Genomic DNA, 12,208 nt, shown 5'->3' on the forward strand with positions numbered 1-12,208 from the left:
TTACATGAGTTAGTAATACTTCTGGGGACATCAACAGGGAAAAGTGTAATTTAGAACTGTAAATTTTGCAAATACTGTACAGTGTAATCCAGCTAAATGCTTCAATGGTCTTTATTATATTATATTGCATATATATTATAGTATTTTCTTTATTTTGCCATGAATAAATGTATCTGTTTTATCCCATAGTAGTTTTTGAGGTCCTTATACTTATGTATGGTAGCGCTAGTAGCACAGTGCTTGAGGCATCTGACTGTTAACTAGAAGGTCTGTGCTTCAAACCCACCAGCCACTCTGCAGAAAGAAGACTGGACAATCTGCTTTCCTAAAGATTTACTGCCTCAGAAACCCAGTGGGGGTCACTGTAAATTGGAGTTGACTGTGTGGCAGTGGGTTTGGTTTGGTTTTGGTGGCTTTTTTTTTTTTTTTTAATATATGAATACACACACACACACACACGCATAAGGAGCTCTGGTGGTGTAATGGATAAAGCTAACCAGAAGCCTCAAACCCACCAGCTGCTCCATGGGAGGAAGGTGAGGCAGTCTACTTTTGTAAAGATTTATAGCTTTGGAAACCCAGTGTGGGTCATTGTGAGTTGGATTCAGCTCAGAAGCAGTGGGTGGGTTAAGGCAGCGGTTTGCAGAGTGTTGTGCAGAGATACTTGAGAGTCCTAGAGAACACCTCAGGGAAACCACAACATGAAAATTGTATTTTCATGGTAGTACTAAAGTGTTAATTGCTTTTTTCACTTTTATTCTCTCGCTAGTGTACAGAGGAATTTTCTATGTCTTTCTGAAAGCTAATGGAGTGTATGATTGTGTGTTCTTGCATTTTAAAAAGTTCTGAGTTTTAATTTCTGATAAACATCAAATATAACCCACAGATAACAAAAAATGTTTTTATAAATATATATAGATATAATAGATCCTATTTGGGGTCCTCAGTAATTTTCACAAGTGTAAGGGAGTCCCTAGACCAAATATTTTGAGAACTGCTTCACTGTGATATACAAAGTCCAAGATACTTCTAGCAGTTAGATGAGTAGGAGGGGAGATACAGTGTATTTCAGTAAATAGGAAATGGTGGTAAAAGTCAAGAGGTACAGAGAAAATGCTAGGGACTAGGCTTTTTTTTTTTTTTTTTTTTTTTAAGAATAATTATGGTAATAGCTAATTATTACTAGCTATCAGTTTTTCAGGTTTAGTGGGCCCTGAGAATCGCCTCGTAAATGAAATTAGAAATTAAACTAATAATTTTTTCATTGTGGAAGGAGTTGGTCAGGATTTTAAAAAAGATATCCTCACTGTCAAAAGGGAATTTGAGCTTTCATATTCAAATAAACTAGTTGCCATTGAGTTGATTCCAACTCGTGGTGACCCCATGTGTGTTGGAGTAGAACTGCTCCATGCAGTTGTTAATGGCTAATTTTTTCAGAAATAGGTTGTCAGGCCTTTCTTCTGAGACACCTCAGAAGACTGAATTTTTTATTCTGTTGCCACATTTTAATTGTGTGTGGCCATCAGTTGGATACCATTAATGATCAAGGAATTTAATAGAATTTTATGTTACTTTTTCTAATAATAGATAGCCCATTGCCAGTTAAATAAACTAAAGACCAATTAAAGGCAAGAAAACAAAGGGATGACTTGACAGTATAAATTAATTGGAGTTTCCGCTATTAAATAATTCTCTTGTGGATAAATTTTAGTTGAATGCTGTATGCTGTCAGTCAAAGCTGTCTGAAAATTCCAAAGAACAATGTTAAAAGAAAAAAGTTAGAGGAACTATGCAAGAACCAGATCATTATGAGTACGTTCTTAGAAATTGGGAAAGCATTTTTATACTTTAAATAAGTGTCAGTGACAAAACTTCATAAGAAATTTATATTTAAAAACTTGATTCTTATCTCTCAGATTTACTTTAAAAATAAAGTTGGGGTGGTAGATGAAACAAATTTGGTGAGTTAATAATTGTTGAACCTGAGTGATGGTTCAATGGGGATTCGTTATTCTAATCTCTCTAGTTTTGTATATATGTTTGAAAATCTCCAAAATAAAAAGTAAAATCAAAAAAGGAAAAAAAGGGGTGGATCTTAAAAAATTGTGTGGTTAATAGTGTAAAATAAATTCATCAAGAGCAAAAGTACAAAAGGAACATATTTTACTGATGGAATCTTCAGAAATGATGAAGGCTGAATTAGGAGATTGGAGGGAAAATATATGTAAGTAAACATTAAAGAGGGTAAGATTTGTGACTCTAAAGAAAACTTCAAATTGCCAATGAAAAGTAATTTTTATGAAGTTAAAAGATCAGAAATTGACTAAAAGGATATTGAAAACCAAAGGTAACAGCAGATCCTCTTGACAATCACAAGAAGTCTGAAAAAAGAAGAAGTAAAACGTGAGCTTATGGAACGACAGTGTTAAGGGCCAGTTCTACCCAGGTATGTCATGAAGTCAACTTCATTTAGGTTGTATATTTTTTCCTTTATCACAAGAAGGTTAAAAAAAAAATAAGTTAACTAATATTACTAAGAAATAAGCTGATATGTATGAATTTAAAAGGTGAAAAGATTTTGAGTTCATTGGTAATTGAAAAGCAGATAAAGTGGGCTAGAACAAGGATAGTCTGTTGAATAAATGACTCGGAAGATAATGTTTTTTAAAGCTGATAGGACAAGAAAAAGACTGCAAGTGGAGCAATAGAAATAAGGAAATGTTAAAACTGCTTGGCAAAGCATGGGAAAATACTGAAAGAAAATCTGTATCCTACATCAGTATCTTTTGATTCTTTCTACTAGGAGCATATGTGTTTGAGAAATTTGTGTTCATTATAACTACTTGAGTGTGGAATTTAAAAGGCAAAGAAAATTGATAAGGTTTTCCTTAGGTCATTTGAATGAAATAATGATGTTCATAGTGATTTGTCTGTAGGAACTGAAGGACTTAACTAAATTTTTTCATGAGTTATATTATTCCAAGTAGGAGCCTATGAAGCAAAAGGCTGACAATTGTTTTTTTTTTTTTTTTTAATGTATGAGTTACTGTTATGTTGGAGATAATTTTTATATATGACTTCTCACTATAAACTGTGAAAAGTGAATTTTCAAGTCTCTGACTTGGAAGCACATTATATTTTTTTATGCTTTGTTTGCTTTTCCATAGGAAATGAATTACTGCATACTTTTAAACAAAATACAGGTAGGTACTTTAGTTCACATAATCAATGGCCCATTATTTTTCTCTAACTACTACACGTTGGCAAACCATTTTTCTAAATGTTATAAAAATTAACTTTCAGGACCCATTTGGAATGGTCAGCTGTAAGCCTTGCAGCCATCATACTTAAATTGGTTTTTGTAAACGACTTGTGTGTGTTTCGTAAAATATGCTTTATTTTAAAATTAGGGCTTCCTGTTGCAGCTGTTCCAGGAGCTCTGAGTCCTTTGGCTATTCCAAATGCTGCTGCAGCAGCTGCTGCAGCTGCTGCTGGCCGAGTTGGTATGCCTGGAGTCTCAGCTGGTGGCAATACAGTCCTGTTGGTTAGCAATTTAAATGAAGAGGTTAGTAAAATAATTTTCTAATGTTTATTCTTTGCCTTCATTTCATTTGTGAAAGTTTTTCATATTTATATCATTTTGCACTTGCCTTTCTTTTATGTACATTCATTAGTCAAAGTATTTTCTGTATGTTTCTACTTCTGAATAAAATCTACGTATTTGTTTAGGTAATACTTTATTTCTTTTATATCTATATATTATATATATTTATTATTATTTTTAATCTAGCTACCTATTTTTCCTAAGAAAAATATGGTGAAGTACCGTAGTTTGGCTTTTTATCTTTTTGGTTGTTGTTCTCAGAAGCAAATGGGATCTAATTTGCAGATTTAACTGTAAAACAGTTTTGCTCTTTGCCTTTTCTAATTATTTGCTTGTTCATTTCATGCTTACGTGTCATTGCATTTTTTAAATCTTATGTTATGTGAACTACTCTAATACATTTTTCTTTGAAGGTTCTTCCAAAGATCTTGACGAGGCACTCTTCCAGTCTTTCTTAGTAATTTTTTTCTTTGCAGTTATTAGTCATTGTCTTCTAAAAATATTTTTCAACTTTTATTTCCCCTCCTCCCTTTCTTGTTAAATGAAATCTATTGCTAATTGTTTTCTTTAGTTGTACATTTTATGTCTGATATATTTTATTTTGATTGCTATGAAAGCTGGTATGAAATGTGGGAAGTTCAATGTCTAATTTTAAATATTTGTTTCATTTTTAATTGGCCTCTGTTAATATGAACATGAAGCTTATTTTATCATTGAATACTGTTGTCATTCACAGTTCTGCATGCTAAAATGTTTGGATCAGAGTGCCTTGTTTTTATTTTAAGACTTTTGCCTGCATTTCATAACCAGCCATGCTTATGCAGTTAAAGTTCAAAGTTTAAAATTCCTATGCATGCTTTCCTCCCCTATGTTGAGATGAAATGCTGTAATTTACTCTTTGATATAGATGTACTTTACCCATATTTGTCTTGGATGACTACATTTTACTCAGTTTTTCTTGTACAGTACATAAACCAACCATTTTCTGACCAAATTCCTGCATTTTCCTATGTACTGACCTATATTTTATTTTTTTTTTTGTTCCCCAATTCCTTATTTTTTTCTTCTGCATTGCTGTTTCCCTTCCCCATTTCATCCTTTCCCCTATGTGTTCACCTTCCCTTTCCTTGTCTTTTCCCAAATGCCCATTCCCCTCCCTGTCTTATCCTTTATTTTCCTTGTCCTTGTCTTCATTCCCTGTCTCCATTCCCTATGTTCATGCTTCTGTGCTTGAACAAATGTTCCTCGGACCAACTTGCCCCAATTAACCGCCTTGAACCATGATCCATGACCACCTCACCATTCTGCGGGAACCACCCTTCGTTATGGATGATCTGTTCATCTCCGCTCTTCCTCGACTCTTCTCTCTTCTTGTCTTACGCTGCTTGCTCTTCTCTCCTTCTAAAGATGGTTACGCCCCAAAGTCTGTTTACCCTCTTCGGTATGTTATTGTTAGCACTATACTTTTATTATTGATTTGATTTTTGTTTCACCTTAATTCTTATTTGTAGCTAGCACTTTGGCTTAAAGTTGAATAGTAAATCTTTTGCTATTTTTCTTTGCTATTTAAAACTCTCCATAGACACAAAATTTGTTTTAATGCATGCTGATTTATTTTGCATGGTCTTTAATTTAATATCATTCACATAGCTTTGAGGGTTTATCAGAATTATTCTTTTCAAAATTCACTGTTCAAAAATCTTGATCTTCCTTATTCATTTGTGAGAATGATGAGATTGAATGAGTGATCATGTTGATGTCTGAATGTTTCATTGATATGTCAGAAAAGATAATTTTTAGATGACTTGCACTTAAAATTAATTCCATTTTTGGATTACCTCTCTGTGGCTCCAAAAAAGGTGTTTATGGAGATGTGCAGCGTGTGAAGATTTTGTACAATAAGAAAGACAGTGCTCTCATACAGATGGCGGACGGAAACCAATCACAACTTGGTAAGATTGTATTATTTATTGTCTCTCTATGTAAATAAACTGTCTTAGGCTGGAAATCATTTGTTTTTGTTTGTTTTACTAGCCAGGGCTTCAATGTCATTATAATTTTTATATTTTAGTGTAAATGGTTGCAATGATGAACATATTTGTGCTTTTCCTGCTATCCTCTGACTGGCTGTAATCACATTGTGAATTTTTTAATTTGCCAGTTTTAAAAATATCCATCTGGCTTTCTGTTTATCAAATAGTTATGCCTATCTTAAATGAAGGAGCTCTGGTGGTATAGTGCTTAAAGCACTTGGCTGGTAACCAAAAGGTTGGTAGTTCGTACCCTAACTACTCTGCACAAGGAAGATGAGACATTCTGCTTCCATAAAGATTTATAGCCTTGAAAACCCAATGGAGGTCGCTATGAGTTGATGGCAGCACGTTTGGCTTTTTGTTATCTTAAATGAAAAATATGTAATAGTATGCATCATGTAATAGTTACTTGGTGAATCTTTACCTTTTCTTTGTGTGCATTTCTGTACTCTGGTGGGAGTGGTCGTCACCATTATTTTTATTTACCTTATAATAGCATTTTATTAATGCTTCATAGTTAACAAAGCACTCATATTTTTTTTTTCCTAATCACCATATGAGGTGTGAGTGATACTAACCTCAGTATATTAAAAATAGATGCAGAATCATTGTGGTTGAGATTTGCCTAAAGTAGAATTTAACCAAATTCTTCTAGCTATTGTTTTAGCTTTATATATAAAAGTTCTTAAAAATAAGTGATTTTTAATTCTTAGTATTCTTACATTTACACATCTTTTAACCCCAATTTTTGTAAGATCTTTACACTAGAACTTTGATTTATTGTAGCATGATTTTTAATTTTTTGGTCTATATGTAGTAGTAAATAATTTATTTCTTATTGCTGCTAAAATAGATTTGATTTTCCTTTCTTGAAGTATATGACCATAAAAAATGTGTTTTCAGACCACTAACACCTTTAAAATAAACACACACACACACACACACACACACATATACTCGCAAACCCTTCACAAAACTACAGAGCATGCTATTGAGAAAAGTGAGAGTAAAATAACCTTGTTTCTGGCCTGTATTCTCATTCTTTTTAATTTTTATGGCAGTATATTTGGAAACACTCATTGTATACAATATAGGTAAATGTGTTTGTTTTTAAGAAGCAGCATGGGAGAAATAAATGTTAAGGAAAATTATTAAGAAATATAGTCAGTAGTTTTTAAATGTGATGGGCTTGTTTGCAAATCTGAGAAGCCGTAGTAAAGTATTCCAAGCCACAGTTTTAAAATTTACAAACATTAAGATAGTTGTTTAATAAACTTTTAAAAAATCTTTTTAATTGATAGTGTTTTCTTCAGATACTTTCTAAATCATGCAATTTATAGATTCTCCTCTTTAAAAAAGTGTACTGTTCTCCAAAGCTTAAAATAAATAAAATTCTAACAAAATGCAAAAAAGTATGTTCTTTATGATAAAGGAATCAAGTTTCTCTAAATCATATTTTCAAGAACTACTTACAAAGTCCCCTGTTTTTAATATGTAGCTGCCATCTCATAAGTAAATTTACTTAGTTCTTACTCAAAACAGCCCTTAATCTAATAAATTAACATCTATCAAATTGTGCTGCAATATGAATGGAAATTATGTTACTTCAGTGTATGATATTTGAGCAGTTTTTAAGTATATACATAATACTGACTTTTACTTCCATTATTATGAGTAATTAGGAACTCTGAGCCACATTTTCAGGGCATTGCTAGTCTCACAGACGAGATGTTTCACTCAAGAGGGCTTTCCCCCACATCAAACAAGGAAAGGGAAAAATAGAAAATAATAGGAAGAAAAACCAGGGAAATAATAAATTAAAATTTTGATAGAAACAAGTCCACATACATCAATAATTACAAATATGAAGGAGTAAATTAAGCGACAGATCGTCAGCCTTGATTTTTAAAAGGTACCTATATATGTTATTTAAGGAGCTCTGGTAGCACAGTACCTAAGGTATCGGACTGCTAACCAGAAGGTTGGTGGTTCAAACCCACCAGCCACTCCATAGAAGCAAGACTGAACAATCTACTTCCATAAAGATTTACCACCTCAGAAACCCAGTGGGGGTCGCTATGAGTCAGAATCAACTCGATAGCAGTGGGTTTGGTTTTCTAATATATGCTATTTAACAAAGAGGAGCTCTGGTAGCATAGTGGCTAAGGCATTTGACTGCTAACTAGAAGGCTGGCGGTTCAAACCCACCAGCCACTCCTTGGAAGGAAGATGGGGCAATCTACTTCCATAGTGATACTGCCTCAGAAACCCAAGGAGGACTCGATGGCACATAACAACAACAACGACAACATTTAACAGAGACAGATAAAACACAGTGTGGAAAGTTTGGAAGTAAAGGGATATAAAAAGATAAATTGGGTAAAGAATAAAGACAGCAAAACTTACATACCTGTATTAACTTAACACAGTGTTGATTGAAAAAAAAGTTAGTTTACCAGAAAAGTACAGCAGTTTTACATATATGTGTGCCTATTGAAATAGCCTCAAAATCTATAAATTACAAATTGATAGAACTAGAGCAAGAATTAAGGAACTCCATCATCATAGTGCCACCACAGTTTGACAAACTGATAGGTAGGTGATGGAAATGAATAATAGATGGATGGAAAGGATTTCTGCTTTGAAAGTTAAAAACATTAATAGCTGTTTTCTAATCTCAAAACAGTTCATTTGGTTTAAAAATAACCCACAGCTACCTCAAGAAGTAGTCACACAATATTCTGTAGTCAGGTATTGTGCTATGTGCTGGGATAGAGACAAATGGTTCCTGCTTTCATGTACCTTACAGTCAGAAGAAGGATATAATTATTATAAATTGCGATGAATTTAAAAAGAGTTACAGAGTACTACATAGGGAGTTTTTAGTGAGGTTCCAAACCTTTCTAGAAGACAAGGGCTTTTCTGAAAATTTAACATTAAAAGATTAGATTAAGAAAAGTTCAGGAGATAGAAAATTGTTAGCAATAGCAAGAACAACATGTACATAGGAGTAAAGATAAAAAAAAACTAGTAAATATACTCAGGGAAAATATTTCATATAGCTAGAGCATAAAGTACAAGCAGCATAGTACTAAGTAAGATACTGGAAGTTGCTTGAGGGCTGGGATGGTGACCTGTCCTACCACTTTACTCCCAGCACTAGCCCTGTGAGTGGTTCATATTACATCATCAATAAATACCTGTTAAAAGGATGGTAAGATATTTAAGAGTCAGACTGTGAAAGGTGCAGCCATTTTAAAGTATGACTTTAGACTTTATCCGTAAGGGTTTTAAGCAGGGAGTGACATAATCAGATTTGCAATTAGGAAAGGTCAGTCCAGCTGCTGTGTAGAGAATGGGCTGGAGAAAAGCAGAGAAAAGGTTCACTAGGAAGATAAATTAAGAGACTTTTAGTGAGTTATCCAGATAAGAAATAATGACAGTGAACAGTCGAGAAAACAAGAATTTAAGAGATAATTGGGAAGAAGAGTATCACAGGACTTAGTAGTTATAATGTGGAACAGAAAGGAAAAAAACGTTAAGGATGACGACTAAGTTTCTTTCTTGGACGATTAAATATGTTTTATTGAGATAATGAACACATCTAAAGCAGCAGGATTGTTGAACAGATTTATAATCAGGATTTTAATTCTGTGAAAGAAGCTGGGTTTTGTTCGCCAACTGCTATGTCTAGTGCAAATTAAAACTGAGGTTGTCATGCTACCATTGGTATGGTAAATTGATGATTTAAAGTCATACAAAAATTCATGTTTTAAAACTGTTACTATTTAAATAAGAATTCTTGTCGTTTTGAAGTTTGTATATACTGTTTTTTAATAGGCATCCTTTCTTTTTATAGCCATGAACCATCTTAATGGACAAAAAATGTATGGGAAAATTATTCGTGTTACTCTCTCCAAACATCAGACTGTACAGCTACCTCGAGAGGGACTTGATGATCAAGGACTAACAAAAGATTTTGGTAATTCCCCATTGCATCGTTTTAAGAAACCTGGATCCAAAAACTTTCAGAACATTTTTCCTCCTTCTGCAACCCTTCACCTATCTAATATTCCGTAAGTATTTAAGGTGAAGTTAATAAAGGATATAAAGTTTAAAACCAAATACATAGATTCTATTATTAATCTTATTTTTTTCCTCCATTTTCCTAGTCCTTCAGTAGCAGAGGAGGATCTACGAACACTGTTTGCTAACACTGGGGGCACTGTGAAAGCATTTAAATTTTTTCAGTAAGCAAGCTTCCTTGTCTTTCAATTAATGACTGGATAGAAAGTAGTTGTTATTCTTTTTGTTTATAGAAGTTTTTGTGTATGGAATGGACAAAATTGAAGTATTTAAGCTTATCCTATTTTTTTTTATAAAGTATCTAATTTCATAATTTTGTTTCAGAAGAGATCACAAAATGGCTCTTCTTCAGATGGCAACAGTGGAAGAAGCTATCCAGGCCTTGATTGATCTTCATAATTACAACCTTGGTGAAAATCATCATCTGAGAGTGTCTTTCTCCAAGTCAACAATTTAAAAAGGGGAGATGAAGATTGAGAGTGAATCACATTGTTTGGTGTTATCACCTATTGACTGTTCAGAAAAGTGGGGACCAGAGTTTGATTTTTTTGTTTCTGATTTCATTTTGTTTTGTTTTATTATTTTTCTTCATGCTGTTACCATTCCTTGGTTATAAATTGAAATGGCATACATAAAGGCAGAGTTATTAACTGCTGTATTTCACCTGTCCTATAGGGAAGCCATTTTCACTGTCTGTTTAAAATTTTAGTTGAATTTTACTTTTCTTTCAACTTAGTTGACATACGTGCCTTAAAAAGGAAAACTAGTGTTGCTATTGTGCATTTACTAGAAAAAAGAAATTGGTTGTCTAGGGCACATTGTTACATGAGAATTAAAATATGTTTAGGCAGGGGTGTGTAAAAAGGTTAAGTTTTTTTTCTCCTGCTTGGAATTTATTTTTAATTATTGGCTTATCACATTTCTTTCCATTTAATCAAATAATATACATGATACTGAAAGAATAAAACAGCATTTTTAGTTTTTACTACCGTAGGCTTTATTGCTTTAAAAAAAAAAAAAAACAGAACATTGGCCTTTTGTATTTCACAATTCTGGTCTAGATTCAGTTATGAATGTAGGCATTAGTTAAAATTAACAAGATGCAGAGTATTAATTTCTTAAGATAACAAAGTGATTTCTGTAAGTTTGAGCCCTATGTGGAAAGCATTGTGGAATCTTAACCTTTTTGTACACACTCTTGTGGGACGTATCATATAAATGTCAGCACTAAGTAATGTCTTGTTTGTGGCTGAATATTTTTCGTAGATGTTTTTGAAGTTGAAATGACTTACGTGCATTTAAATATATATTGCCATCCTTAGTTTGTAATTAAGATTTGGAATATGGTTGTGGATTTCTGAGCATGTGCAGACTGGTCTAGCTAGTTCAGGAACTGGTGCATGTATTTTTCAAAGATAAAGAAAGTGTACTGCGAAAATTTGCAGGAAGATTAATTTTGTGGCAGTTTTCTAAAACTGACAACCAGGTGGGACCAAAGTTTATGTGCCTTTAGTCTTAATTTACCTTGCATTGTAATATTCAGTTTTAATAAATCTTCAAAATATTTTGTATTTAGGAATAGATCTGACTTTAATAAAAACATGGCTCAGAATCTACAGGTCAAATTAATTTGAACAGTTCTTGTCAATCTGAATTGTTGATTCTGTTTAAATGACCAATACTTTTTGAAATTGATGTAATTAGTTCCCGGATTCATAGATTCTGTTATCTATGTAGACAGAATGGTCATGTATATTTTCTATTAGTTGAGTTTTTACATCTTTAGAAATGTAAAATTCAGTATAGTTTGAAAGCGGCACAATTAAAAATTAATTTTCTAACAAAGTTGGGAGGTTTGATGGTTGTTTAATTTCATTTTGTGTGTACTCTGCTTACCTCTGTAGCATGCTCAATAAACACTTCTGTAGCTCTGTATTCACCTTTTCTGTCTCTCTCTGCTGCCTTTTCTCTCTTCTCTTCTTTGTTTTCACTCCACTGTGCTTCTGAATTCATGTTTATTCTCTGCCAGGGTGGGAAAGGAATAATAATACAATTCTTTGGCTTTATAGCATAAATAAATCTAGATGCTGTGAAAGTATGCCAGCTGGGGTATTTTTGTTTTTGTTTTTGTTTTTTAATTTGAAAGATGATAACTGCTTTTCAGGAGGTCACATATTAAACATTTCCCACCCTGTTATAATCTACTGCTTTACAGACATTTATTGTAGCTTGTTAATTCTTTCTATCTCTTTTGTTCTTGTTTTTTTTTCTCCCCCCGGTAGATTTATGCACTAATAGATCTTTTGAATTTGCCATGCTCTCTCACTGCGGTTTCATCTTTTCCTCTTTTGTGTCTGCTAAAGATTTCCTACTAATTTTAGACTACATTGTGAGTTTAAAAACAAAAAAAATGACATCATTATAAAGAAATTAGTATATCATATACTTTCTTACCTTGAGTAGGAAGACAAATATTCAGATGTTT

General features: G+C 33.0%; 1 protein-coding gene across 1 annotated transcript in view; it reads left to right on the plus strand.

The window, feature by feature from the left end:
- PTBP2 (polypyrimidine tract binding protein 2) overlaps nt 1–10,180 on the plus strand; it is a 58,971-nt gene extending 48,791 nt beyond the window's left edge. Inside the window, exons 7-12 of the mRNA XM_007936079.2 lie at nt 3,426–3,565; nt 5,012–5,045; nt 5,464–5,556; nt 9,497–9,713; nt 9,810–9,887; nt 10,048–10,180. Of these exons, the coding sequence (XP_007934270.2) occupies nt 3,426–3,565; nt 5,012–5,045; nt 5,464–5,556; nt 9,497–9,713; nt 9,810–9,887; nt 10,048–10,180 (695 nt within the window). The remainder of the gene's footprint in view (nt 1–3,425; nt 3,566–5,011; nt 5,046–5,463; nt 5,557–9,496; nt 9,714–9,809; nt 9,888–10,047) is intronic.
- The last annotated feature ends 2,028 nt before the right edge of the window (nt 10,181–12,208 follow it).

Source organism: Orycteropus afer, unplaced genomic scaffold, assembly GCF_000298275.1.
Source record: "Orycteropus afer afer isolate SDZICR_OR568_19922 unplaced genomic scaffold, OryAfe1.0 scaffold00033, whole genome shotgun sequence".
NCBI classification, from domain to species: Eukaryota; Metazoa; Chordata; class Mammalia; order Tubulidentata; family Orycteropodidae; genus Orycteropus; species Orycteropus afer.